The sequence below is a fragment of the Peromyscus californicus genome, unplaced genomic scaffold (assembly GCF_007827085.1).
Source record: "Peromyscus californicus insignis strain IS unplaced genomic scaffold, ASM782708v3 Scaffold_12__1_contigs__length_115047231, whole genome shotgun sequence".
NCBI classification, from domain to species: Eukaryota; Metazoa; Chordata; class Mammalia; order Rodentia; family Cricetidae; genus Peromyscus; species Peromyscus californicus.
In genome coordinates this window covers 53,140,714-53,166,123 of record NW_026294413.1, presented here as the reverse complement: position 1 = coordinate 53,166,123, position 25,410 = coordinate 53,140,714, and the positions used below count along the sequence as shown (strand labels likewise).

Below are 25,410 nucleotides of genomic sequence, written 5' to 3'. Positions count from 1 at the left end.
GAATCACTATCACCTTCACTTAACTTTATATAACATTCTCTCTTTCTCTCTCTCTGCCTATCTATCTATCGTGATTGCAAATACATGAGTTTTAGTCTATCTGCCTGCCTATCTATCTACCATGATTGCTTAGTTTTAGTTTTCTCCCCAGGTAATACTTTGTAACTACACTATTCAAAGTTAGATCACACCTTTTAAGTAAGAAAAGCATTACATTAGGGCTACTCTTCTAAAGGCCCTTGACTATGACGATAACAGGGCTCACAGACAAACCAACCAAGTATTATAATTTTTCCATGACTAAAGTTTCATGGTACTTAAAATTCTCAATAAAACACAACCTGAGTTGGGTGTGGTGGCACACACCTATAATCCCAGCACTTGGGAAGTAAAGGAAGGAGGATCAGAAGTTCAACGCCAACATTGACTACATAGGAAGTTTGAGGTCAGCAGGGCTCCATCTCCACGCCCCCCGTCCCCCACCAAAAAGAACCCCAAACCCATACCAACCTTACAAAATTAATGTCTTAAGATTTCAGAAGCCTGAGAAGATCTGACAATCATAACACTTATTTGGCATTAAAAAAACTGCTCACCCTGGTTTCAGAAAAGTATAGATACTCAACTCCTTAGTTCTGCACATGCAGCTCCCCATCATCAGCGGTAGAGTCCTTTGTTAGGCTGTGTGTGCAACAGTGCTAACAGGTACCCCCTTCGGGGTGCTGCAGACTAGTCTCTAACCAACCTGGGGAAGAATGCATCTTTTTCATGGCAAGGTTTCATATTAAAATACCACCATAAAGGGTCTAACTAACACTCAGCTTGGTTGTCTAAACAAAACAAAATCCAGCATGTTCCAGCACTCCAAATTAATTCAGAGTGACACATTAAAGTCTTAAAGTAAATAAAGAATAAAAACAAAATACCTAAGTATGCTTTCCTTCCTTTAGAGAAGCTGATTAATTCTTTCTTTGGTCTATTTATTTTTGGGTGGGTGGAAGAAAAACAGCCCACTAAAAATGAGACCTTCCTTGTGGCAAAAGACTAAGAAGATAGATGGCTTTGATGCATTTTGACATTCTAATGCAAAATGACAACAGTATTGCTTAAAAAAATACTGGACTGGGTGTGAAGAGATTCTTCTTTTAGAGACGGAACCCACAGATATACTGTCTAAAAATTAAAAAATTTACATGTCTGAGTGCTTGTATGTATGTATGTATTCCATGTGTGTGCCTGATGTGGAGGTCAGAAGGTGTCTGATCCCCTGGATGTGAAGTTCTGGATAGTTGTAAGCCACCTGGTGGGTGCTAGGAGCCATCTCTCTAAGTACGTATGTGCAAACATCATGTGTGCGTGTGTGCATTCTTAAAAGTTATGACTTCTGCACTCCCTGAAGCAGTGTTCAAGAGATCTACTCTCAAAGTTTTGGATTTGATCCCTAGTACAATCAGAAAGTTCTGGAATACTCATTGCACATTTTCCCCTTTTAGCAAAAAGACTGGACTCAAAAACTTTGTTTCACCTGGGTTCTATCCCCCACCCCCTTCCCAGGCACGGTTTTTCCATGTAGTCCTGGCACTTGCTCTGTAGACCAGGATGACCTCGAACTCGAAGATCTGCCTGCCTCTGCCTACTGAGCGCTGTGATTAAAGGCATGCGTCAAAGACCACCCGGCTCGCCTGGGTTTACTTTATGCAAGTCTCACATCAGTTCTGTGCTTTGGCTCTGTTCCTTTAAGTGTAAGAGCTAATTCTGAACTACCGACTTTTTTAAGATGAAAAAATTAAAAAAAAGGAAATCGTATGAATACCTTCATGCCTTTACAATAGAAACAGCTACTACTGTAGCTTCTACGCTATTATTATCATCACTCTGCCATGTTTTACTGCTCCTTCTGAATTAGGCCACCACACTGCTGCAGAACACGAATCTTGTGGTCTTCCATTTGTGGTTAAGTTTTGCGATATAATTCTATCCTGATAAGTTCCACCCACTCCAGAGTGCAGCTCCACCAATCTCAAGCTTATGAAGTGAGTCTTTAATCAGTTTCTTCTGTCAAAGAAACGACTAGAAGTCCCACCATCCCACTTTCTTTGAACACACTCAGAATAAGACTACTCTTTGAACTTGGGGAAAGATGCCACACAGCGTGCAAAATAAAGGCGACTCTGCTCTCTCATCTTTACTTCCCACAGCCCCAAAGCTGTGGGGTTTGTTACACAGAAAACCCAAAGATTCCTGACAATGGATTTGCATCAGTAACTGTCAGAGAGTAGAAGCCCCAGACAGCAAAAACTTTACCTAGTTTGCAAGAAACAGCTGGCACTTGCTCCAGCTACTACTGGGTTAGGTGTGGGTTATCCTTTTTTTCCGGTCTGGCTGTATCTACGAGGGAAAAAGTGGCCTGGCCCCAAAGCACCCACCATCAGCTCTGGAGCAGGATCAAGACCCTCCCGAGTGCTGCCTGCACCCAACCCTGCAGCTCTGGTTTCAGACACACCCCCCTCCACCCCGTGTTTCACGGGAGGTGTGGGCGCTCAACTCCTAGGCTGTGGCAAGGGGGATGCGAGGGGAGGCGGGCCAAGGCCTCAGCTCCCATTTTGGAGGACGGGGTGCTCGGGCCTCCCGGTTGTGCCAATGGGAAGTGGGAGCGGAGGACGCTTCGGGGCTGGGGTAGTGGACCGGCCGGGGGAGGTGGGGGGGGTCTCTCGGATTCGGGGGCGTGAGGAGGATGGCGACAGGAAAGAATCGAGAGAGAGGGGTTCGCGAAGTGAGGCTCTCTTTTTGTTGATCACGGAGGGCCGGCGGTGTGACCTGGGGGGGCCCCCTCAGGACAGTCCGCGAGGGGGTCCTCTCCTTCCCGGCTTGGGGTGTGGGGGGGGGGGGCTCCCCAAGGGCTGCGCGGAGGCCTCGGGCCGCGGCTCTGCGCGCCAGCTGACCACTCTGCCCTTCCAGCGCCTCGCGTGAGGCGTGGGGCCGGGTGGGAGGGGATGGCGGAGGCCCCCGGTCCGGGAGGCGGGAAAGGCCCCGAGCTGCGGGACGGGCGGCGGCTCGGCCTCTCCGGAGCGGCGGCGACGCGGCCTGCCGGGCCCCGGGCGGGCTCGAGCCCTGGGACCCCGCGTGCGCCCCGCACTCCTCGGCCCCGCTCCCGCGGCCGCCCCCTCCCCCGCCGCTCGCTCACCTGCACATGATCCGCCATTTTGCTCCATTCATGCTCCTCTCAGGCCCCCCCTCCCCCCCAGCGCGCACCTCGGCCGGGGCCGCCGCCGCCGCTGCCGCCGCCGTCGCCGCTGCGCCTGCGCGCTGGGGCCTCGGCGCTCTACGCTCGTGGCGTAGCGCCGCTCGGCTGCGCAGGCCCCGGCCGGCCGGCCTGGGTTGGAGAATGCGCAGCGCGGCTGGGACGGCGTAGAGGCGCGGGCAACGTCAGCGGCCCGGAGACGCCGGGTGGGAGGAAGCGGAGGGCCGGGGGAGCGCAAGGGAGGGGAGCTGGGGGAACAAAGCTTTGTTTACATGGGTTTTAAAGGGGCCGCGCTCGATCTCGCGCGCGGGCGGGCGCCGCGTGGAAGTGGACCACGCTGCCTGCCGTTCCCTGTGCTGTCAGGGCTACACCCGGAACCCTGCACCCTGCTTCGCCTGTCCACGTGCGGCCTGCTTGATTTGCCGCTGGACGTCCCTGCCCCAGGGCCAAAGACCTCCACCTGGGTTACCTGCACCGTTCATGACTTCCCGGAACACTGTTCTTAACCAGGCCGCGTTTGTGTTTTTTCTAGCCTGTTCTAGGGGGCCAGGGTCATTGTTTCTGATCCGGGTTTCACTAGCAAATCCAGTCGCGATCGCCTTGTTTTTATTAATGTCTTTTTCTCCTCCACCAACAGCCGTGGATATAGCCTCCAATTAGCAATGATAAAAAAAATGTAGAGAGCCGCCGTTTAATTTTACAAAAAACGATTGCTATTTTGACCAGTGCTACAGGCAGCCCCCCGGGAGGGGTCAGATGCTGGGAGAGGTGCTTAGGATCCCCTGTCTGAAGGGGAAAGCTATCCTTCTTGGATTGGGTGAGGTCAATATCTGCACGCCGAGGCCCAAGTCTCCACCAATTTTCTGTGCTAGAGAAGGTCGATTCCTATTTTCCATTGGATTCCACTCGGGCTTATATTCAAGGCTCCCAGATTAAATCAGCAGGATTTCGACAACATTAGTTATTTTAAGTTTGCTAACAGAGCCAAACCTGCCTTGTTACTGGGGCTGCCGCTTGCGGTGCAAATGAGGATGGTAATGAGGCCCACAGTATTTCTGTTGCGGATATATTGGGCTGGTTTTCATCTGTCGTTTCAACCTCCGTCTACCTCCTAGTGTGTCTTCTGGTTCGCAAAGGTAGGACAAGTAGGAACTACATTACCCAGACTTCCCTGTAGCTGGGGTTCAGCCTGCAAAATTGGCTCAGTGAATGAGACTGACTCAGAAGATTTAGGACGCAGAAGTAAGACAGAGCTTACTGTTGTTTCTGGCAAGCTCTCCCTGTTAATCTCTTTCTCGCCCTCTTTTCTCCCTCTCTCCCCCTCTCTTTCTTCAGCCTTCCAGTGGCCAATCATTAGTTCCATGACTGTAAAGTGGCAAAGGTGTGTGTAAGGGGAGGTGGAATCAGGGGCTCCCTGCTTTGTGTTGCTCTGCAGTTGTAGATTCTTGGGGTCTCGGTGGCAGTGACATTCTTTGGCTTCCCTACTTGGCTGATTGGGTAGACATTACAGCTTTCTGGTAGGCTAGACTACTCAGGTGCCTGTCCAGTCTCTCCTGATACACTTGGTTCTCCCTTTCTCTTACCCTTCTAATGGTACCTCACCCAATTTACCCAGTTTCTCAAAATAAACTAAGGAATGATCTTGATTATTCGGCCTCATAGTTCTCCACAGTCTTCACCTTCATGTCCAGTTGAACATATATCTAATTCACACCCCACTCGGCTCCTATCTTCACTGCTGATATCCCTGTTACATTTCTTCTAAGCCCTACTTTGGTTCCTGTTATAGCTTCCCTTCTTCCTGTACCTCTCCATACCTCTGCAAAATTAACCTCAAGTACAGACAATTTACACTCCTGTTTAAAGTCTTCAAGGGACTCTCACTGAATAGATGCCGTGTGGTCTGACTTCATCTCTTCTATACCCTTCTCCCTCACAATGCACACTCTTCAGTTCTGGCTCAGTTCTGGCCAGTTTGCTCTTAAAGTTACTCGGTGCCTTTCCTGGTCCAAGGTGCTGAGAACTGAACCCTCTCTTTTCGTAGTGCAATATGCCTCCCTTATCCTTGGAAGATACATTGCCTGAAACTACACAGGAGGGAACATCTATATGCTGTTTCCCCATATATACAAAAGATAAAGTTATAAAGTAGCCACAATAAGATGAATAATGATAGATAATGAAGTAGAACAGTGAAAGGTGTCATTTTACTTTTTTTTTTTTTTTTTAAAGGATTGCTTGTTTCTGGAGTGTTCCATTTAGTGATTTTGAATTACAGTCTGTGAAACCATGGATACAGGAGGACCATTGTACATATTTCATGGGGGAAAGGGCGGGGCTAACAGTGAATCCTGGGATGTGTGTTGTCCTACCTCCACAGTCAGGAACCACTGGAGCTGAGGTGGCAGGGCTAACAGTGAATCCCGGGATGTGTGTATTGTCCTACCCTCCACAGTCAGGAACCACTGGAGCTGAGGTGGCAGGGCTAACAGTGAATCCCGGGGTGTGTATTGTCCTACCCTCCACAGTCAGGAACCACTGGAGCTGAGGTGGCAGGCACCTGTCCTCATCCTCACTTACTTTGCCCAGTCCTTTATCCTTCTCCTGTCCACATCATCTCTCTGCCCATTTTAAACCTTTCTCTTGTGTGCCCAGAGCTGCCCATTGAGTAGCTGCCCCCCACCTCAGAGATCTTTTGGAGTCACCTAATCTCTGAGTAAGGAAGCCAAGGGCTAGCCCAAACCCCACCTGTCCCTCAGTATGAACCTTGGGAACCCTTTGTGACATTTTTGCTTCCCGACACTGGGGCCTGGAGACCCCAAAGCCTTCTCATTTTCTACACCTCTGTTGTAGGAACGGAGTCTTGATTCCTGCTCTGTGGTTCCCCAGAGGCCAGGCAGAAGGTACTGTGGTTAGTGTTTCCACTTCAGGATTCCCAACCTGGCCGGGTGAAGTTGAACTTGATGGAAGACATGTGTCCTCTTAGTAGCCTCTAGCTCCTTACCCCTTTCAGACTATGGCTGTGGAAAGAGTGCCTCTCCAGCTTGGGCAGGCCAGGGATGGGATCCGGGTGTCTGGAATCTGTGAGGCCAGGTTTAAAAAGTTTCCAGGGAATCTGGTAAACCTGGGCGCCCCCCTGTGGTTCTGAGTGGAATATATCCGGTTTACCTTCAGGTTGGAAGATTGGGGCTTGGTTGAGAAAGAAAGCATTCTTTTTTTTTTTTTTTTTTTTTTTTTGGTTTTTCGAGACAGGGTTTCTCTGTGTAGCTTTGCGCCTTTCCTGGAACTCGCTTTGGAGACCAGGCTGGCCTCGAACTCACAGAGATCCGCCTGGCTCTGCCTCCCGAGTGCTGGGATTAAAGGCGTGCGCCACCTGTGAGGCATGGGCTGGCCCACTCCACAGCAGTATCACATCAGAGCCATCCAGTAAGAATCTGTATTCTTTTTTGGGTTGATTTTCTTTTGATGCTTTGAGACACAGCCTTGCTGTGCAGCCCTTGTTGGCTTGGAACTCACCATTAAGACCAGGCTGGCCTTGAACTTATTGCAATCCTCTTGCCTCTACCTCCCAAGCGTTGGGATTATAGGCATGTACTCCCACACTGCTCAGAACCACAGGGTTTCTCTGTGTAGCCCTGGCTGTCCTGGAACTTGGTCTGTAGACCAGGTTGGCCTTGAACTCACAAAGATCCATCTCTCTCTGCCTCTCAAGTGCTGAGATTAAGGCATGAGCCACCACCGCCGGAACCTGTGCTTTTGATAAGATTGGCCCATTAGAGTGTGAAGGCTATTGCTCTGCCTGCACTCAGGGTGACTCCAAACCCCATCTTTTTCCAAGAGGCAGAGGCAAAGACCACATAGGTTCCAGGTAAACCAGACTCTCTAGAGCCTGGGGTCTTAAACTCTTGAGTCATAACCCTATATGGGGTCATGAAACTGAACATAGGGGATGGAGTAGCAAAAAAAAAAAAAGGCAACTGTAAAAGGTCTCTGAACATGCAAGACTAACAATTAATTCTAAACCAAATGTGTAATGAATCTAAGGGGATTCTGGCAGTGCTTTCCCTGCATTGCTCTGCAAGACTTCATTGTAGCCATGCTTCTAAACCGACAACATGCTCACTGTTTGCTGTGCATACTGTCAAACCATGGAGTGCCAGAGACTCTGCCTGAAACACTTAGCTCAGATCCGAGATTATTATATGCCACAAACTGCTGCACTTTCACTGCACACACCAGGTTCTCTGCTGCTATAGAAACATAACGGCTTGATAACAGAAAAAAAAAAAGAATATTTTCCTACAGTCATTCATTCCTCAGCACCTGTAAAATTAGTATGTCCTTGGATTGTATTGTTAGAATATTTGATTTTAAAAACCGCTCTTTGAGCTGGGTGGAGGTGGCGCATGCCTTTAATCCCAGCACTTGGAAGGCAGAGGCAGAGGCAGGTGGATCTCTCTGAGTTCGAGGCCAGCCTGGTTTACAAAACAAGTTCCAGGACAGCAAGGGCTACACAGAGAAACCCTGTCTTGAAAACAAACAAACAAACAAAAAACAACAAAAAAGCCAACCAGAAAAAAAATTCTCAAAACAACAACAAAACACTGCTCTTTGAATTGCTGACTTGTTTCACAAAAGATTATTACATGTATTTTGGCTTAGGATTTGCGTAGGATTTCCAACAACTTCTGAAATGACCCTAAACATACTACTGCCATTTTATACTACGTATGCATGTATGTATGTATGTATGTATGTATGTATGTATGTATGTGTTTTTTGAGGGGGAGGGATCTTTTGTTTCCAAGGCTTACCTTGTGAACTAGCTGTGTAGCTAGGGATGACTTTGAACTCCTGATCCTCCTGGCCCCACCTCCCAAGCGTTAGGATTACAGGTGTGTGCCACCATGCCCAGCTGTTCTGTGGGAATGTGAAGTGAATTCTCAGCATTGATGATTGTAAAATCAGAGTATCAGTCCACTCTGAAAAGCAATGAGGACAAGCATTCTGTAAAATCAGAGTATCAGTCCACTCTGAAAAGCCCTGAGGACAAGCGTTCTGTAAATTGGTACTGTAGTAGCATCTGCGATCCCTACAGGCAAGATGGGAGGCAGGCAGGAGAATTTCAATACTGGGTATGTTGTTCAGCTTTGCCCGAGTTGGGAGACTTGGGCTCTGGTTTGGTAGACTTGCAGGAGCCCTCCAGACCACCACTAGCTCCAGTGTCCCTCGTTTTCAATGAGTATGTTGTGGGGATTGATTAATGAGGTTTTCGTGTCATACATTATCAAATATTCAGCCAGCATGTAGTTATTTGTGTAAAAATGAGCAAATGTACTTATCTCAGTATGGAAATTTGCTTCTTTCTTTAATAAACAATACACATATACCAAAGACTTCTTTTTAAAATGTTCCCTTATGTTTGATTATCAGTAAATGCTTGATTTGTATACCCGTTTTGTATACCTGGGTTCGAGTAGAATTTCTCAGGTGAGAAAGGAAGAGAAGAGTCTGTGATGCTCCAAAGACAGGGGAGGCCATCCATGCCCCGTTTCATACTCCTAGCCACTTCCCAGGTCAGTGTTCCCACCACAACATTCGTGGTGCTCCTTGGTGTTTGGTCCAACCTGCTCAAACCCTGGCAGCAAGGCTGATGGTAATGAGCTAGAGTAACACCCCTGCCCCCCAAAACCCAGAGCTGTCCCATTCATCTTTCGGAGCTGCTTTGGTCTGCACATGGCGTCTACAGCAGACGGCATGAGCAGTGTGCCACTGAAACCCCGTGGTAGAAGAAATGGGCTGAGTTATATAAACACCATTTATGGGATTACCCCCAGAAGTATGGTCTAATTCTCAGTTCCCCTAACTATTCCAGACTGCTTCTTCAAGCCATCTGGCTCTAAGGTGAATTTCTCCATGGAACATGACTTTTCCTAAGAGTGATTCTCTTTCTGTATGGCATCTGCATTCTGCTTAGGGCCTGAGAGATGTTGCATTAGGGCGGGGAAGATGAGTCAGCGGGCAAACGGCTTGCAATGCGGGCATGAGGGTGTGAGTTCATATCTCCAGAACTTACGTAAATCGATATTAAATTAGTGTCTGCAATCCCCGCAGGCAGGGAACTTCCAGAAGCTGCCTCCTCCCGTGGGCCAGCTACTCTGGCTTATGAGGAGCAAACAAGAGACCCTGTCTCAAACAAGGTGGGAGGTGAGGACGGATACCTGAGGTTGATGTCTGACTTCCACAGGTATGCTTCACACACACACACACACACACACACACACACACACACACACACACGTGAGATTTAAAAAAAAAAAATCGCATTAATTAGGCATGATTACACATGTATTGGAGACCAGCCCAGGCTACTTGAGACTCTGTCTCTAAACATCAAAAACCAACCAATGAAACAAACAAATAAATAAAATTCCATTGCATTAACAATCTACCCCATCTCAGTTCTGTGATCTCAGGTAAGTTGCGAACAGATGTGCTCCTGCCTGGCCTGCCTTTGTCAAGGACTGAAATATGGCTTTTGAAAGAGAATGAGGAATTCTGAAGCTCCCGTGATTTGAGGTAAGTTCCACATGAATCCCAAGTGTCTGTGGAACACCCGTGAGGAAGACAGCCAACAGCTGAGATGTACTTGAGGAATAAATCTTCTCTAGAGGGAATGCTCTTATCCTAGACTATCCACAGGGCTGTGTATTGTTGGCAGGTAGGAAATACTTTTATATAATGGGACTGGTGTGTGTGTGTGTGTGTGTGTGTGTGTGTGTGTGTAGCTGGCTGGGGATCCCCAATTGCCAGTCTTATGTCTGTTTCTGTACATTACTGGGAATATGGCTTAGCTTTGCCTGAGTTGGGAGACGTGGGACCTGGCTGGTAGCCTTACAGGCCCTTCAGACCATCCCTACCTTTAGTTCTCTCTTTGCGGTGAGTAGGTCGTGTGGACTGATTCCTGAGGTCTCTTCCAGCTCTGATATAGTCAGCATCCTGCCTGCAGTACAGAGCCCTCATTGCCGGCTTTCTTGTTCCACTTGATTTTGGGGGCCTCTTCCTTCTTCTGTTTCAGTCCCTCACACCAGCTTCGGCAGAAGTGTGAGATTTTGCTTTTTTGGAAATTGTATGTTACTCACTGGAAATGCAGGAAGGAAGCTTCAGCCTGAAGTGTACTCAAAAAAAAAAAAAAAAAGCACACACAGAGCAAGAAACCACAGGGCCTATCAGCCTGTCGTCATCAAGCAGACTAGAATAGTGTAGAAAACTCTAGGCAGAGAGGAAATGAACTAGAGAGAAGGGGGAACAGGCCCCGAAGAGAGAGGAGAGAGGGCAGAGGCGATGGCCGTGGGGCGCTGAACCGGTGATGGTCAGGATGGAGGAGGTGGCGGTGAAGCAAGGCTTCCTGCATCTTCAGCAGCAGCAGACCTTCGGCAAGGTAAGAGCAAGGCGGGGGGTTCGGGCGGGGCAGGGCAGCTTGGGGGTGGGGGAGGGTGCGCTGATTCCTGGGGTAGAGGGGATCTTGATGTCCTTGACCCTCTTGAGACCATGTGCTCCACCAGTTTGGACAAGAACGTGGGGAAGATGCCTGCCCGCCTTTTGAAGGTGCTTTGCCTCCTAAACCAGGCCCCGGATCACCCTCTTTGCTGAGGGCTGTTTGTCCTCGTGTGTGTGCACTGGGGGAAGGAAGCAGACGCCAACTTCATCTTTTTCTTTGTTTTCTTGCTCATTGGATTGGGGGGAGGTGAGGTGGAAGGGTATGGAAGGAAGAGTTAGGGGGCCAGTTGGGGATGACAGTGGAGGTTCCTTTCACCTTTGATTGCTATGAAGCTGTGCCCCCAGGGTGTTCAACCCCTCCTTCCCTAGCCTCTTTGAAGGAGAAGATCCTCTGCTTCCTGCTGTCACCCAGTCCCTGCCTCTCCCTGTCTGGGTCTCTAGCTCTTGGTTTCTTGTTAATGGTGAGACAAAAAAGGAAAGTTGTTGGAAGTCCTTGGAGTCAGAGCCTTCCTATGGAGTGGACACTTGTCTCTGGTCTAGCCTGCCCTCCCCTTACTGTTCCTCTCTGGGCTTCCGTGACTCAGGCAGGCTCTCTTCCCCAGTACCTGACAGATGGGCCTGTTGTCTTGTTGCACTCTGCATCCATAGGCCAGGTACTGTGGTCCTTACCCGGCTTGCAGATCTTGGTCTCCTGACTAATCTTTAGCTCTCTCGTTCCCGTTCCACGGTCTCCACTGTCCTCACTGCCTCTCTGGTTCTTCTGTGATGTGCACCCCTATTTCTCCACATCCCGGGTTGCTGCCCCACCCCACTCCCTTTCCCACGGTCCCTCTTCTCCCCATAATGACTGTCTCTCCACCTCTGATGACTCCCTCTTGGCTTCTACCTGTCATGCCTGGGCTCAGAAGTGGCGCCGATTCACAGCCGTGTTATATGGAGAGTCTGGCTGTGCCCTGGCCAGACTGGAGCTCCAGGATGGCCCAGAGAAGACCCGGCGAGGAGAGGCCACTCGGAAGGTTGTCCGCCTCAGCGACTGCTTACGGGTGGCTGAGGCAGGCAGTGAGGCCAGCAGTCCCCGGGACACCAGTGCCTTCATCCTGGAGACCAAGGAGCGTCTGTACCTGCTGGCAGCCCCCTCAGCAGAGCGCAGTGACTGGATACAGGCCATCTGCCTGTTGGCTTTCCCGGTGAGGGGTACAAAGCAGCCCATGGACACACTAGAGAGGGCAATGTTAGATACTTCCTGTGGGCAGGGGCTTGAAGAAACAAAGCCCTTTTTCGGGGAGTTCTTCTTGATGGGAGCCCTATTTAAAGTGCAGTCAGAGTCACATTGAAAGACTGTGGGTCAGAGTGGCCTCGGGGTGGGATTTGGCCGTAAGACCTGGGACCACCTCCTCAGGGGCAGAGGAAGGAGCCCTCAGGACTGGAGGAAAAGAAGGACAGACCCTGCATGGAGGAGAATGAATTGTATAGCAGCTCTACTACAGGTGAGGGCGAGGGGCCGAGGGGGCACTCTCTCCCTGCAGGAGGGTGGGAGGAGGTGTGGACTGGCTGCGGGGTCAAGCCTTCCTGTCTTGTGGTCACCCCGGGGCCCTGCTTACAAGTGCCTCTTCCTGGCTTCTTGGTGTGACCCAAAGGTGGTTGGAGACCAGCTTGCCCCCATGTCACCTTGGGCTCACCCTGTCCTGCCTGATTGGAGGCCGACGGTCTTGGTCTTGACCCTCTCTTTGTGGCAGCGGAGTGATTGTATGCGGAAAGAATTGCTGTCTGTCTGGGCTTGGCTGTGCAGGTGTCCTGTGACTAGAGAACCCAGTGCTGATAAGGGAGGCCTAGCTCTCGCTTTGTGGGCTGGTGATGGAGACAGAGGGGAGAGAGGGAGGGAGGGGAGAAGGGGAGGGGCTCTTCCATTTAAGCTCCACCCATGGGGAGGGGCATTGGTAGTAGGAGGGCGGGGTCAGGCTCTACCTGTAGCTTGTTTGACTGCAGGGACTAGGGGAGAGATGGAGTACAGAAAACCAAGCTGTGGCTCTGGCAGTGCTGGCAGGAAGGATGTGGGCCCAGAATCAGGGTGATGTGGCTGAGGGCATGAGAGATGTCTTCTAGGGGAAGAGGTGAGGTCAGCGGTCCAGGCTTTAAGATCCGAGGTGGGGTCATAGGTCACAAGTTTTCCTTGAGAACTTCTGGCATGCTTGCCTCAGATGGGTACCACGGAAGGAGGCCCACTGTTTCTTGTAGCTGCCTCTTTCCTTTTCTCCTCCTCCCCAGGGGTGACCTGTAAGGAATATGCTGTGACCATGAGGCCCACAGAAGCCAGTGAGCGGTGCCGGCTCCGAGGCTCCTATACCCTCAGGGCCGGGGTGAGTGCCCTGGAGCTATGGGGTGGCCCTGAGCCAGGCACACAGCTATATGACTGGCCCTACAGGTTTCTTCGGCGCTTTGGGCGTGACAAGGTGAGCGAGGGGTGGAACTGGGCAGGTTGAGACCAAAGATGAGCTCCCTAAGAGGAAGAGCCAGAAAGACCCAGAAAGCCAATAAAGAAAGGGAGAATGGAAGGAAGGGAGGGCCAGCCAGAGAGACGGGGTAGGGTGGGGGGAGAACCAGGGAGGGGAAAGGAGTGAAACCTAAGAGGTCTGGGTGACGAGAGAGATGAGGTGGAGAAGGGGTGGGGAGGGCCGAGGCGCGGCTGACATTTCTTGAGTGTCTGTCAGTCAGTTGATGCTTGAGTGGAAGGGAGGGAGAGAGAGAGTAAGTGTTCTTGTCAGGAGAAACTGTTGGCCAGATGTAGTGGCACACAGCTAATGTCAGCACTAAGGAGGCTGAGGCAGAGACAGTTGGAGGCCCTGCCTGGGCTACAGAGTGAGAGCCTTTCCCTAAATAGTCACCAGCCAACCCCAGCAAACGGGGGCAGAGGGACGAGCGCTTGAACAGAAATCTCTGATGGAGGGGGACCGGGGCCAGAACATCTGTGTTTGGGTGGACGTCCAGAAAACAACGGTGCTGAAAGAATGTCCTCCCCCCTTCCCACAGGTGACCTTTTCCTTCGAGGCTGGCCGACGCTGTGTCTCTGGAGAAGGCAGCTTTGAGTTTGAAACAAGACAAGGCAATGAGATCTTCCAAGCCCTAGAAGAGGCCATTGCTGCCCAGAAGAATGCCGCCCCTTCTGGGCCTCCAACCCTGCCAGCCACAGGGTCCATGATGGCCACCGTGCTGCCTCGGCCCGAAAGCCCCTACTCCCGGCCCCACGACTCTCTGCCTTCTCCTTCCCCTGGCACACCGGTGCCCGGCATGAGGCCAGGGGGCCTCGAGGGCGAATATGCCGTACCCTTCGATACAGTGGCTCTCTCCCTGGGGAAGAGCTTCAGGGGCATCCTGAAAGGTCCTCCACGGCTCCTTCCTGACCCGCTCTACGACAGCATCCAGGAGGGTCCTGTGGCCCCTCCACCCGACCATATATACGACGAGCCTGAGGGCGTGGCTGCCCTCTCCCTCTATGACAGACCACGGGAGCTCCAGGGGGAGACGTGGAGGGAGCAGGCCACTGCTGATGGGGGTCCCAACCCACTCCAGCAAGACTCCTCTGTGCCTGGCTGGCCACAGGTAACGGAGTATGACAATGTCATACTTAAAAAAGGCCCAAAGTAAGGGGGGTGGCTGGGAGAAGGAAGATGTGGTCCCCAGGGAGGTCTTTGGAAGCTGTGGAGGGGGTTTCTGCTGGAGTCCTTTTGGTCATTGCCCCGTCCTGAGCCCTAGGCTTGGGCTGCAGTGTTTGCTTACAGTGTGAGTCACCAGCCCAGAGCAGGAAGAGGGCCCTGGAGGGACCCACCCTCCTCCTACGACTTTTCCACTTCCTCTCCCTGCCTTGGGTCTAAAGGGAACTTAGGCCATTTCTGTTAGGAGACAAAAGGATTTCCACAGATCCCCTGGTTCCTTGGCTTGTGTGGGCCTCCCACCTACAGATGTTCCCTCCCTGGGACAACCCTGGCTTCCGGTTAGCAGGGAGGGTGGCTGTCGTCCCTCAACCTCTAGTCATTAAACTCATTTTAAACTGCTCCTTTGTGGCGTGAATGCTGTGAGGTGGGGTGGATGCTTTGGCTGGCCCACTGAATGCTTCTTCACCTAGCCGTGAGGTCTTTCCTGGGCCTAGACTGGGTCAGAGGCCCTAGAAGGTCTGGGTGCCATAGGAAAATGTCTATCTTGATGTTTTCTGTTGCTATAACTGAATGCCACAGGCTAGGTAGTTTATGAAGAAAAGAGTTTTGGGTTTTTGTCAGCTCATGGGTCTTCAGGCTGCGGAGTCCACAAACACAGAGTGGGCATCCGGTGAGGGCCTTTTCTTCTTGCATGATAATACCACAGAGGACACCAGGTGCCAAGAAGACACCAAGTATACCAGGGAGAGCAAAGCTGTTCCCTGGATAATGCACTAGCCCACGCGTGACTTAATTAGTCAACAAAGGCAGTCCACTCATCACCCAGTCACTTCTCAAAGGCCCCACCTCCAAACCCATGAGCGTATAACTTTGGAGACTTTGATTTTCGCAAGGACCAAAAAAAAAATGGCAGTGGATGGATGAAGGCTTGGTAGAAAATCTGGATGGCTGGGAACACTTGGCATTTAACATTGTTTTACATTGATTTACTTATTTAGTGTATATGGGCAGGCAGGGCTTGTGCCACATTGCACACACAGAGGTCAAAGGACAACTTGCTGGAGTCAGTTCTCTCCTTCCATCATGTGAGTTCCAGGGATTGAACTCAGGTCATCAGTCATGGTGACCTTTACCCATGAACCATCTTATCAGTCCCAAGACTTGGAATTACTTATTGTGTCTTTTAAGCACTAGGAATAAGACTTACCTGTTGTGTGGCCCTGGCCAGCTTTTCCTAGGACTTGACTTGGCCACCTCCCTTTTTCTGTATGTATGCATACCACATTCATGCCCAGTGCCCGCAGAGGCCAGAGGAAGGCGTTATATTGACAGGCAGTTGGGAGCTGCCATGTGGGTGCTTAGAACTAAACCTGGGTCCTCTGGAGGAGCAGCAAGTACTTAACTGCTGAGACATCTCTCCTGCCCCAGACCTGCCCTTTGTAATTTGAGGGTGCCTGTGATACCATGGGAGCCAGGAGCCCTTCCAGCCCTGCAATTTCCCCTAAACCCTTAGGGCACAAGACTCTCTTGTGTCTCATTTCCCCACAGACTTTGTGTCCTGATGGTTTCTCTCCTGATCAAAACCTGAGCTGGTACAGAGGAATGGTCATGTATTTCTCATCTTGGTCTGGCCAGCCCATACAATGGAACATGATGTCTAGGAAGCTGTAGACTTTCCTGGCCTCAGGGTGTGAGGAGCTCAGAGAGACAAGGCACAGATGCCCATCCTTGAGAAGGGGACATAAATGCCACACAAAGCAAAACAAGGCCGTGTGCCTCAGAGGAGATAAGCATTGAGAGACCAAGAAAGGTTTCATAGCCAAATGTGGTGTTTATGGCGAGCCTTGCAGAGTTGGAAGGAGTTTGATGGTACTTCAGGGGTCTGAGGAGAAAAGATCCTGGCTGGGGAGAATGATGATGACACTGAGGAGGAGTCAGGAAGCAGTTGGAGACTCGGTGGCGGGAAGGCTTGATTGACACTATCCAATCCCTGATCCATCACTGTTCGGTTGGAGTTTTGACTTAGTGATAACATGGAAACAATACACATCCAGTGGAAACCACAGTTTTGAACCTTAAACTTTGATCTCTTCCCTGCTCATCAATACTGCTTTTCCCCAGTACTGGGCATTGGCAATGACCTCCGATCTCTGTAGGTCAGGTGTGTCACATGCGATTTTGACTTAGGATAGCTTGAACCTTGGGAGATCTTATCAACACAGAAACCTACTGTAAGTGAAGGAGTAGCATCTTCATGGCAGATTCAGAATATGTAAGGAGGGCGGGGTAAGGGTCAAGGCTTTTGGATGAGGAATCCCACCGGGCCAAATCTTTAGGACAGTAATTCTAGCAGCTGCAGGAAGTGGACTTGGGGGTGAGAGGTGGAGCTTAAGTCCTCCAGTGGATCCAAAATGTCTTAGAGAGTTAGCTCCGGTGGAGCATGAGTGTCTGCTGGATGTGGCCCACGAAGAAGGGAGGTTTCCAGCGAGGACTTAGCTCCTCACATACTGGGATTAAGATGGCCGAAGTATGTCCAGTCAGAGTGGGGATGGAGCTAGAGGAGGTTCTAGAATTCAGGAGAGCAATGAGCAACAGACGCACGGATCAATGCCCTCAAGACCTCAGGTGTGTGGCCACCTAGGTTTTGTTTTCTGGGAGCTTTTGCCACTTAATGAAGGAGTAGGTAAGCTGGACTGGGTGAGAGGCTTCTCTGACCCTTTTGTCTGTGCTAAGGTTTGCATCCAATCTGAGTTCCGAGATCCGTGTAGGTTCAGTTCTCCAAGGGTCCCCGGTGCCTCAGGTTATGGGTGAAGAACATTGGTGCAGGAGTCCGGTAGACGCGTCTCAGAGCACGTTACTAATTTCCTCAGGTGGCATTGACGTGGTCATGCTGGATATGACCAGCAGGGGGCAGTGTCAGCCTGTGGAAACTGCAAGCAGGGGCAAGGCTTGCCAGGCGTGGTGGGTGCCTAGTCCTGAGGGACGAATTTCCCTGTCTGAAGGCATCTGGGGGCAGTTTCAGGAGTCTGCTTTATAGAGCGGGTCCCTTCAGACCTTCAGAATTCTACTCCGGAAGTGTGTGCACGCTTTCAAGATACGGGATTCTGAGCCAATCCCTGTCCCATTGCGCCCTTCACCTTCAAGAGACAGAACTTTCTGGGCGCGCTACTCTGAGATCACGTGATCTCACAAGGGGAAGTGGTGGCCAGCTTGACTGGGGAAAAGTGGGGTGAGGGTTGGTAGCTGCGGAAGTAGAGCATTTAGGGAAGCTGGGAGGGGCAATGAAAGTCTTTAGAGGGCTGTTGGGGAAACGCTGACTAGGCTTTCGATGCCCTCTGAGAGGAAATGAGCCAGTGGGTGTGCCCCATTCTGCAAGGGAGCTGAGTGCCTCCTAGCCAGCTTTAGCCACTGTGTCTCCATGATGCGTGCATCATTCATTCAGCAAACACCACAAAGCGTCTCCCATTGTATGTCCCCCTCACCCAGAAGCGGGGATTCTGGAAGGCTCCACAGCCCCAGACCCAACTCAAGGAGTTCTCTCAGTGGAGAGCAGTGAGCAGAGATGGCTACTGATGGGTCTGGGAGATATGCAGCTTAAAAGAGCTCAGGCAGACACCTGGAGGCAAGGCCTCCTTGAAGAACTACTGAGCCAGCTAGGCTGCTAGGGACAAATTCAAAGGTAAGGAGACAGACCTGCCTTTGTGGGCCAGGGCAATGGAACCGCAAAGGACATCAGCCCAGAGAGGGTCTCTGGGCTCAAGGCAAGCTGCTTGGTATCCATTGATACCACGAGAGGCTTAGCTGTATCTAAGACACTTGTAGATGGCCTTAATATTTTAATTGCAGTCATAGGTTACTTAATGAAGGGACTTGCACTGAGAGAAATTTGTCACTACCTGTTGTCACCACTGAATTTTATACCTAGATGACATCTAACTGCATACTTGGGGTATACAGTATGTGTGTATGTATGCTTATATATGTCTCTGTGTTAATATAATTGCTATATACTAAATGGCATATATATGCGTACAATGTATAATTTATATACATTTATATAATCATTATATCTATAATATTTATATTTTATATGTATAGCATAGCTTGTTTCACTTAGGATACAAACAAGTAGAGCTTGTTCATGTGTGAAATAGTACATGCAATAGTTACACAATGGTATTTGTGTACGGAAACATCTGAGCATAGACGAGGAACCATGAAAATACTAGGCTGCAGTGTGGTGGCTCATGCCTTTAAGAGGCAGAGGCAGGCAGATCTCTGTGAGTTCGAGGCCAGCCTGGTCTACAGAGTGAGTTCCAGGATAGCCAGGTTACACAGAGAAACCCTGTCTTGAAAACAAACCAGCCAGTCAACCAACCAAAACAAACAAACAAACAAACAAACAAACACAAACAAACAAACCAGACAGGAGGAATTTTTTCATTTACTTTATTCTTACAGTTTTATATACAGCTTGCCGTTGACTGAGAAGTTCTTGTGTGACACTCAACTGAATTATGCAGTGGCTTCAGGGCAGGTAAGAACACAGGTCCCCCAGCTTAGAGGTGTGTACCCAAATTCATGACCGCCAATGTGCTATGCTCCTCTCTCTCTTCCTTTCTTCTCTGACTCTTTCTTTTCCCATCGTTCCGACTTTCTCCAGAGTGTTCAAGCTGCTTGTGTGTGTTGGGTGTGATCTGCATAAACCTGCCCCATGCTTACAGCGGGGTGTCTCAGGAGGTTCCACTGTGGACTTTCAGCATCTAGGCAGGGCCCAGATTGCTTGGGCCTCTCTGGCTCACTTAGGCTCCTCCCCGGTGACTCCACTCAAGCTGTGGCTGCCACCACTTTTCATTGGTGATGCTAACCAGCCTCCTGCCTCTTGCCTCCTGGGCGCTGATTCAATTAGCCAAGGTGCCCACCTCCTGCAAGGGCCATTTATAAAATCAACTAGGGCAGCTGCAGACCTCAGGCAGGGTAGAACTGCAGGGTGTGTGTGTGTGTGTGTGGGGGGGGGGTAGGAGCTGAGTGGAGGAGGTAGAGGAAGGCCTGGGAGGGGTGTCTGATCCGATTAGGTGTTAGGCTGGCTTCCCCCTGGCAGGCGGTTGTACATCACTGCTTGGCTCCCGTCCTCTACTGCCCAGCACAGAGCAGAGTTCATTAATCTAGCTGTGGCCAGGATCGGTGAGGAGAGGGGATCGGTATGCAGACTGCCTGAAACACTTCCATGTTTGTAGAGTGCTTGGGACAGCTTGGTGTTGTGGGTTGGGCACACAGGCAGCAGCCTGACTCCCTGGGTTCAAGTCCCACTTCTGCTCAAGGGCAGCTGTGTCTTCCGCACACTCGTCAGTATTCACCTATGGAAAAGGAGAGGGTAACGCTACACTTCTTTGAGGCTTATGGCAAAGATGAAAGAAACAAATAAAAAGGTAGCTCCCAGGACCGTGCCTGGTACACGTGGAGCTCTGGTGTCACCCACAGTCTCATTGGCACCCCTGACAGTTCCCCAAAGCAGCAGGCAAGTTATTCTTCTCTTACTAACAGGGTCACTAGGTCATAGACAAGCAGATTTCCCCTGGTCTCTGCAGAGTAGGCTTGGGCTTTGTAGAGGTGGAAGGATTTGCTTAAGAGAGAGACCTGAGGTTCTAAAAAGCAAAGAAAAGAGGAAGAGAGGTCAAGAAGAGGTCAGGAAAGCGTTGCCAGTGGCCTCTCCTTTTCACAGCTAGATGGGGGAGGGGATTCCTTTGGGTGAATCTGATGTGCACATGATCTGTTATGCCTAGGAATGGCGGAGCGGGGCAGGTGAGCTGCTGCATAGCCTAGAAGGCCTTGGCTGGAAGCAAGCCCAGAGCCTACATAGCCTCAGGGTAGTCCTTTTGTACTCTTGGCGTCCACTCACACCAGGCAGTGAGCACTTTGGGGCAAGGGAGCTGGCCTCTGTCTGGGAAGAAGCACCAGGTGGCCCAGCTAGTGCCACTTGCTAACTGGTGTGGTCAGTGTGGATCCTGGGACCACTGCCCTGCAGCAGGAAGAACTCGGAGAAATGAAGGAGGACATTGAGGAGGAGTGGGTGTAAGCCCAGAGACTGTTGGAAGCCAAGTATGGCAGGCAGACCCACAATCCCAACATATGGGAGGCTGAGGCAAGGTAGTTAGTTTGAGGCTAGCCTGGGCTACATAGTGAGAACTTGTCTCTGTATAAATGAAGGAATTAAAATGAAATAAGGTGTCCAGAGAACACTTAACTTCTCTCTTTTTCTTTCTCTCTCTTTCTCCCTCCATCCCTTCTTCCTTCCCTCTTTTCCTTCCTCTCGCCTCTCTTTACTTTTGTTCTCTCTCTCCCTACCCCTTTCTTCCTTTTTAGTCTCAGTCTTATGGTGTAGCCCAGGTTGGCCTCAAAATCACCCTCTTCCTGCCTGAGCCTTCCAAGTTGCTGGGAGTGCAAGTGTGTGTAACCCTGATTGAAAGGATAAATAAAACTCAGGTTTTTCTTGAGGTGGAGAAACACAGGTGCTTTTGAATAATGTGCAGTGATTTGTGGTGCTCTGGAGGATAGCCCATCCAGAAACTTCTTACCTCTCATTGCTGCCTGCCAAGAAGCTATGCTTATCTTGCCTAGTGGACATGAGTGCGTGTGTGTGTGTGTGTGTGTGTGTGTGTGTGTGTATGTATGTATGTATGTATGTGTGTGTTTCTGGGGATAGAACCCAGGGCTAGCCTGTGAAATGTTTGGAGTGTCCAACTCCTCAGAGTAAATGAGGCCCCCAGAGGTGCCTGGAGGTGATGAAGGGGAGGATGGCCATTTTCCTGCTCCTGGAGCTAGGGTCTGAGCAGTAAAAAAAAAAAAAAAAAACAAAGCAAAACAAAAAGCAGCCTGGTCTGAAGCTGTAGAAGGCACACACAGATAGAACCCTGGGCATGGTCAGCCATGTTTGCCCTCTGATGCTCACATTTCTGTCCATCTCCTCTCTTTGCCTTATGCCTGCCCAGGCTAGAGCTCTCTGGAGGCCCCTGGGGCTGAGGAACACCTTTCCACTGGGAGTGTCAGGGACAGGATGCCTGAGCTTGAAGAGGCCTTAGCAACCCTCTGGCCTACAGCCTCATTTCCTACCCAATGAAACAGAGGCCATGTGGACTTTTCCATCTCTCTCAGCCATGTCTACATTTTATGAGGATCCAAGCTGGATGCAGAGGACAGAGTCTCTAATGTGAAGGCTTTGGACATCCACAGGGAGTTGCTTTGTGACTTTGCTCATGGATAAGAGAGGCACCACAAGGAAGGGGGTGCCTGGTCCCCTATTCCGTCTCCCTAAAAGAATAGGCCTCTCTGAGCCAGGATTTCTTCCCTCCACGACATCACTTTGCAAGTCCCTAAGCAAATGCCCAAGGGTGAAGGTGAGGCTTGGGTTAATTAAGGGCTGCTGAGACCTAGGCTGTTCATTTCCTGCTGGCCACCTTTCTGATCTGCACCAAAGGCAAGCTGTATGGACAGCTTTCCTCTGGTAACGACTACCCCCTGTTACCTTGTGCTCTAGTCTCCATGGAGCTCTGCTTTGCAGGCATTTTGGAATATGGTACAAGAGCCAGCCCGTTTCTCACTAACTTGATCACTGAGTCCAGGCGGGTGGCACAGGCTTGGTGGCGAGAAGGTGGGAGTAGAGAGGTGAGTTGGGAGGAGTCCAGTTGAGAAGGACAGTGTAAACTCATGAAGAATGGGCTTGTATCAAAGAGAGAAATAGGGACTGGAGGAGCCTGGGACTGCACAAGCTAGAGAGCAGCTGCTGATGTGGAGGACTCCGCCTGACTCAGGCCAGGAGAAAGCTCAGGGGCTCTTTCTTTCATCTCCTCTTCTGCCTTTTTCTACCTCTTCTTCCTTTTTATTCTCGTGTGTTTATTCTCATTTCTGTGTGTGGGGGTGGGGGTGGGGGAGGGAGGTGCTTGTGCTCAGGCGTGAGTGTGGAGATCAGAAGATGATTCTTAGGATTGCTTCTGCTGTTGAGGTAGGCTCTCTCTCTTGTTTTTGCTGCTGTCTACTCTGGACTAGCTGGCCCTTCAGTTTCTCTTGTCTCTGGCTTCCATCACACCTGGTATTATAGATGCTTGCCACCACATCTGCCTCAAGAAGATGTAGGTTCTGGGGATTGAACTGGGGCCATTATCTCCTTGACACTGATCCTCCTCCCCCAGGGCTGCTTCCTTTGAGTAATAGAATGACTTCTGCAGCTACCAGGTGGCTGAGGAGGTTGGATTGTCTGAACCTGAGGGCTGTATTTGTAAGTGAGGAGAGTGGTCCTGATGTCACTGTGACCAAAATAGCCAACAGAAACAACATACAAGAGGAAGAATTTATTTCAGCTCAGGGTTTTGGAAGTGTCAGTCCATGGCGGTGGTGGAGTGGGGCAGAGGAGAACAGCACACATGATGGTGGGTCTGAGGCAGAGGTAGAGGAATGCTGGTGCTTTCTCATGGTGTTGCTCTTTTAATCTTTCCAAGCCACCCACATTCAGGGTGGCTCTTTCCCTCCTAGTTCTTTCTGGAAATGACATACCCAAAGACATACCCATGGTGTGCCCCCATCTCCTAGGTGATGCTCAATTGGGTTATTGGGTTTTTTTAATCAGTTTTTTTTCTTTTTAGTTCTTTATATATTTTAGATGCTAACCTTCTTTTGTTTGTTTGTTTTTTTCGAGACAGGGTTTCTCTGTGTAGTTTTGGTGCCTGTCCTAGATCTCGCTCTGTAGACCAGGCTGGCCTTGAACTCACAGAAATCTGCCTGCCTCTGCCTCCTAAGTGCTGGGATTAAAGGCATGTACCACCACCGCCTGGCAGATGCTAACCTTTTATCAGATGTATAATTGTTAAATATCTTTTCCCATTCTGTGGACTGGTCCTTTGCCAAAATGATGGTGGACTTTGCTGTACAGAAGCTTTTCAGCGTCACAAGGTACCATCATTATTAATTGCTTGTCTTAGTGTCTGCACTGTTGGTGTCCTGTTAAAAAAAATCATGGGAAGTTTCTTTTCTGGTCTAGTCTATTTGGTGTTCTGTATGCCTCTTGTACCTTGATAGGCACCTCTTCCTTTAGACTGGGGAAAATTTCTTCCATAATTTTTGTTAAAATTATGTTCTGTGCCTTTGACCTGGGTTTCTTCTTCTTCCTCTATATCTATCATTTGTAGGTTTTGTCTATTCATATATCCAGATTTCCTGGATGCTTTTTGCCTGGATTTTTTTAGAGTTAGCATTTTCTTTGACTGAAGTATCCATTTCTTCTACGTTGTCTTCAAGACCTGAAATTCTCTCTTCCATGCCTTTTAATCTGTGGGTGAGGCTTACCTCTGAGGATTTGTTTGAGCTCTTGAGTTTTTCGTTTCCAGTTTTAGTTCAGTTTGGGTTTTCTTTAGTGACTGTATTTCTTTGTTAAATTCTTTATTTATGTCTTGAATTGTTTTCATTATTTCATTTGACTATTTGTTTGTGGTCATGGTCTCATGAAGGACTTTATTCCTAGCCTTTTTAAGGTCCTTAACATAACCCTAGTTGTTATTTTGAAGTCTTTGTTTTTGCTCCAGCTAAATTGCTTTTTTCTCAGGGCCTATTGCAGTAGGGTTGCTGGCTTCTGGAGGAGGCATTTTGTCTTGGCTGTTCATATTGTGCTCTTTTGTGTAGGATATTTGGAATGTTTTATTGGGTGGGTGTTCTATTCTTTGGTGGCTCGTTGCACACTCTGGGTCCTAACCAAGTGTGGTGACTGTGGGGTCCCTGATAGAGAGTGTTTTTATGAGCCAGCAGGAATCACAAAGGAGTGGAGATGTGCTGGAAATAATGTCTGAAAGCGGTGGTGGAAAAGAACTAGGGGGACTCAGGGTCCACACCAAGAAGCAAGATCCCTAGGGGGTGGGGGTGGACTGGGAAGGGAGGGTCCAGCCTTAGTGTTTTAATCTCAGTTGTGTGTAGTAGCCATCTCTCAACCTCCATGAGGTTAAATAAGGTGAGGGGAAATCGTGTCCCTTTATTCAATAACAAGTCATCATTGTCCCCAAAGCGGCCCACGACAATCAGATGCCAATGTTCTCAGATCTCAGGATAGTCTGGGTCTCCATGAGTCATCGAGTAGAACAATAGAGAGAGGACAGGATGGACCCACAAACGGCACAAACAACTCACGTTCACTGCCTCTCTTTTGTTTCTTCCTCCAAGCTGGCCTCAAATGAACACTCCTTCTGTCTGGGGTGATAGGCATGCACCACCTTCCTGGATAATTCACCTCTTCTTGGCTCCACTGACCCTCTCTAGGGCTCAGGCAGAAGCCACAGGAATAGCCAAATCCTGACAAAGCCCCAGGACAGAGGAAGGCTTTGCTCCCTCTGACAGCTGACAGGTGCCTGAGGCCTAGGCTCTGGCTCCTTTAAGAGCTTGCTCTTTCCTGCTGGTCCAGGCAGGGAGATGGATGATGGTCTGAGGAGGAGGGATGAGAGCTGGAAGAAGAATTGATTGCAGAGCAGACCAGTTGGCAAAATCTCTGGCAGATCAATGGAGACCATCTGTACAGTGGGCTGCACTTAGGGACTAAGTAATGAGCACCTGGATTCTGGACCTGGTACCTACCGCTCTACCCCTGCAGAAGGGAGCGGTGCTGTCCCCAGTCCTTTCCCTGATTCTAGAAAAGCCCAGAAGCCCTTCTCATAGAGCCCACAAGAAAGGAGGCTCTCTGCTCCAGACCTGAGAGTGTGATCCAGAGTTCTGGTAGCTTAAGGGATGTTCTGCTCACATTGGGCAGGATTGTGAGGGGGTCCTCATAGTGTATTGTCTAGCTAGGATTCAGTGTTCTGCGCCACCAGGCAGGATTGTGAGGGGTTCCTCAGACTGCAGTGTCTGCAAGCAGACACCTTCTGGATGTCTATAGACATGCCATTGCTAGGATCTGTGAACGCTCCTAGGTCTCTGCTAGAGGTGGAGTTACATCCTGCTACCTCACAAGCTCCTCCTCCAGGAGATGAGTGTGTATGGATCTTTACA

General features: G+C 50.0%; 2 protein-coding genes across 4 annotated transcripts in view; one reads left to right on the top strand and one right to left on the bottom strand.

The window, feature by feature from the left end:
• Xpo7 (exportin 7) overlaps nucleotides 1-3,298 on the bottom strand; it is a 100,195-nt gene extending 96,897 nt beyond the window's left edge. For both annotated transcript variants that reach the window (XM_052732794.1, XM_052732795.1), the window contains exon 1: nucleotides 3,185-3,298. In XM_052732794.1, the coding sequence (XP_052588754.1) occupies nucleotides 3,185-3,202 (18 nt within the window). In that variant the 5' untranslated portion in view covers nucleotides 3,203-3,298. The remainder of the gene's footprint in view (nucleotides 1-3,184) is intronic.
• A 3,165-nt stretch (nucleotides 3,299-6,463) lies between these two features.
• On the top strand, nucleotides 6,464-14,790 carry Dok2 (docking protein 2). 2 transcript variants are annotated; one of them, XM_052732797.1, is made up of 5 exons: nucleotides 6,464-10,682; nucleotides 11,647-11,928; nucleotides 12,147-12,228; nucleotides 13,007-13,191; nucleotides 13,769-14,790. In XM_052732797.1, the coding sequence occupies exons 1-5, from the start codon at nucleotides 10,611-10,613 to the stop codon at nucleotides 14,381-14,383; spliced, it is 1,236 nt and encodes a 411-aa protein (XP_052588757.1). In that variant the 5' UTR covers nucleotides 6,464-10,610; the 3' UTR covers nucleotides 14,384-14,790. The 2 variants fall into 2 exon arrangements, with proteins under 2 accessions (XP_052588757.1, XP_052588756.1); XM_052732796.1 differs by having other exon boundaries at nucleotides 6,465-10,682; nucleotides 12,141-12,228.
• Nucleotides 14,791-25,410: the final 10,620 nt, after the last annotated feature.

Coding starts and splice junctions, on each gene's coding strand:
- Dok2 (XM_052732796.1), top strand. CDS start 10,611: ATGGTCAGGATGGAGGAGGTGGCGGTGAAGCAAGGCTTCCTGCATCTT. Junction 10,683..11,646: donor AGCAGCAGACCTTCGGCAAG/GTAAGAGCAAGG, acceptor GCCTGGGCTCAG/AAGTGGCGCCGATTCACAGC. Junction 13,192..13,768: donor GGCGCTTTGGGCGTGACAAG/GTGAGCGAGGGG, acceptor CCCTTCCCACAG/GTGACCTTTTCCTTCGAGGC.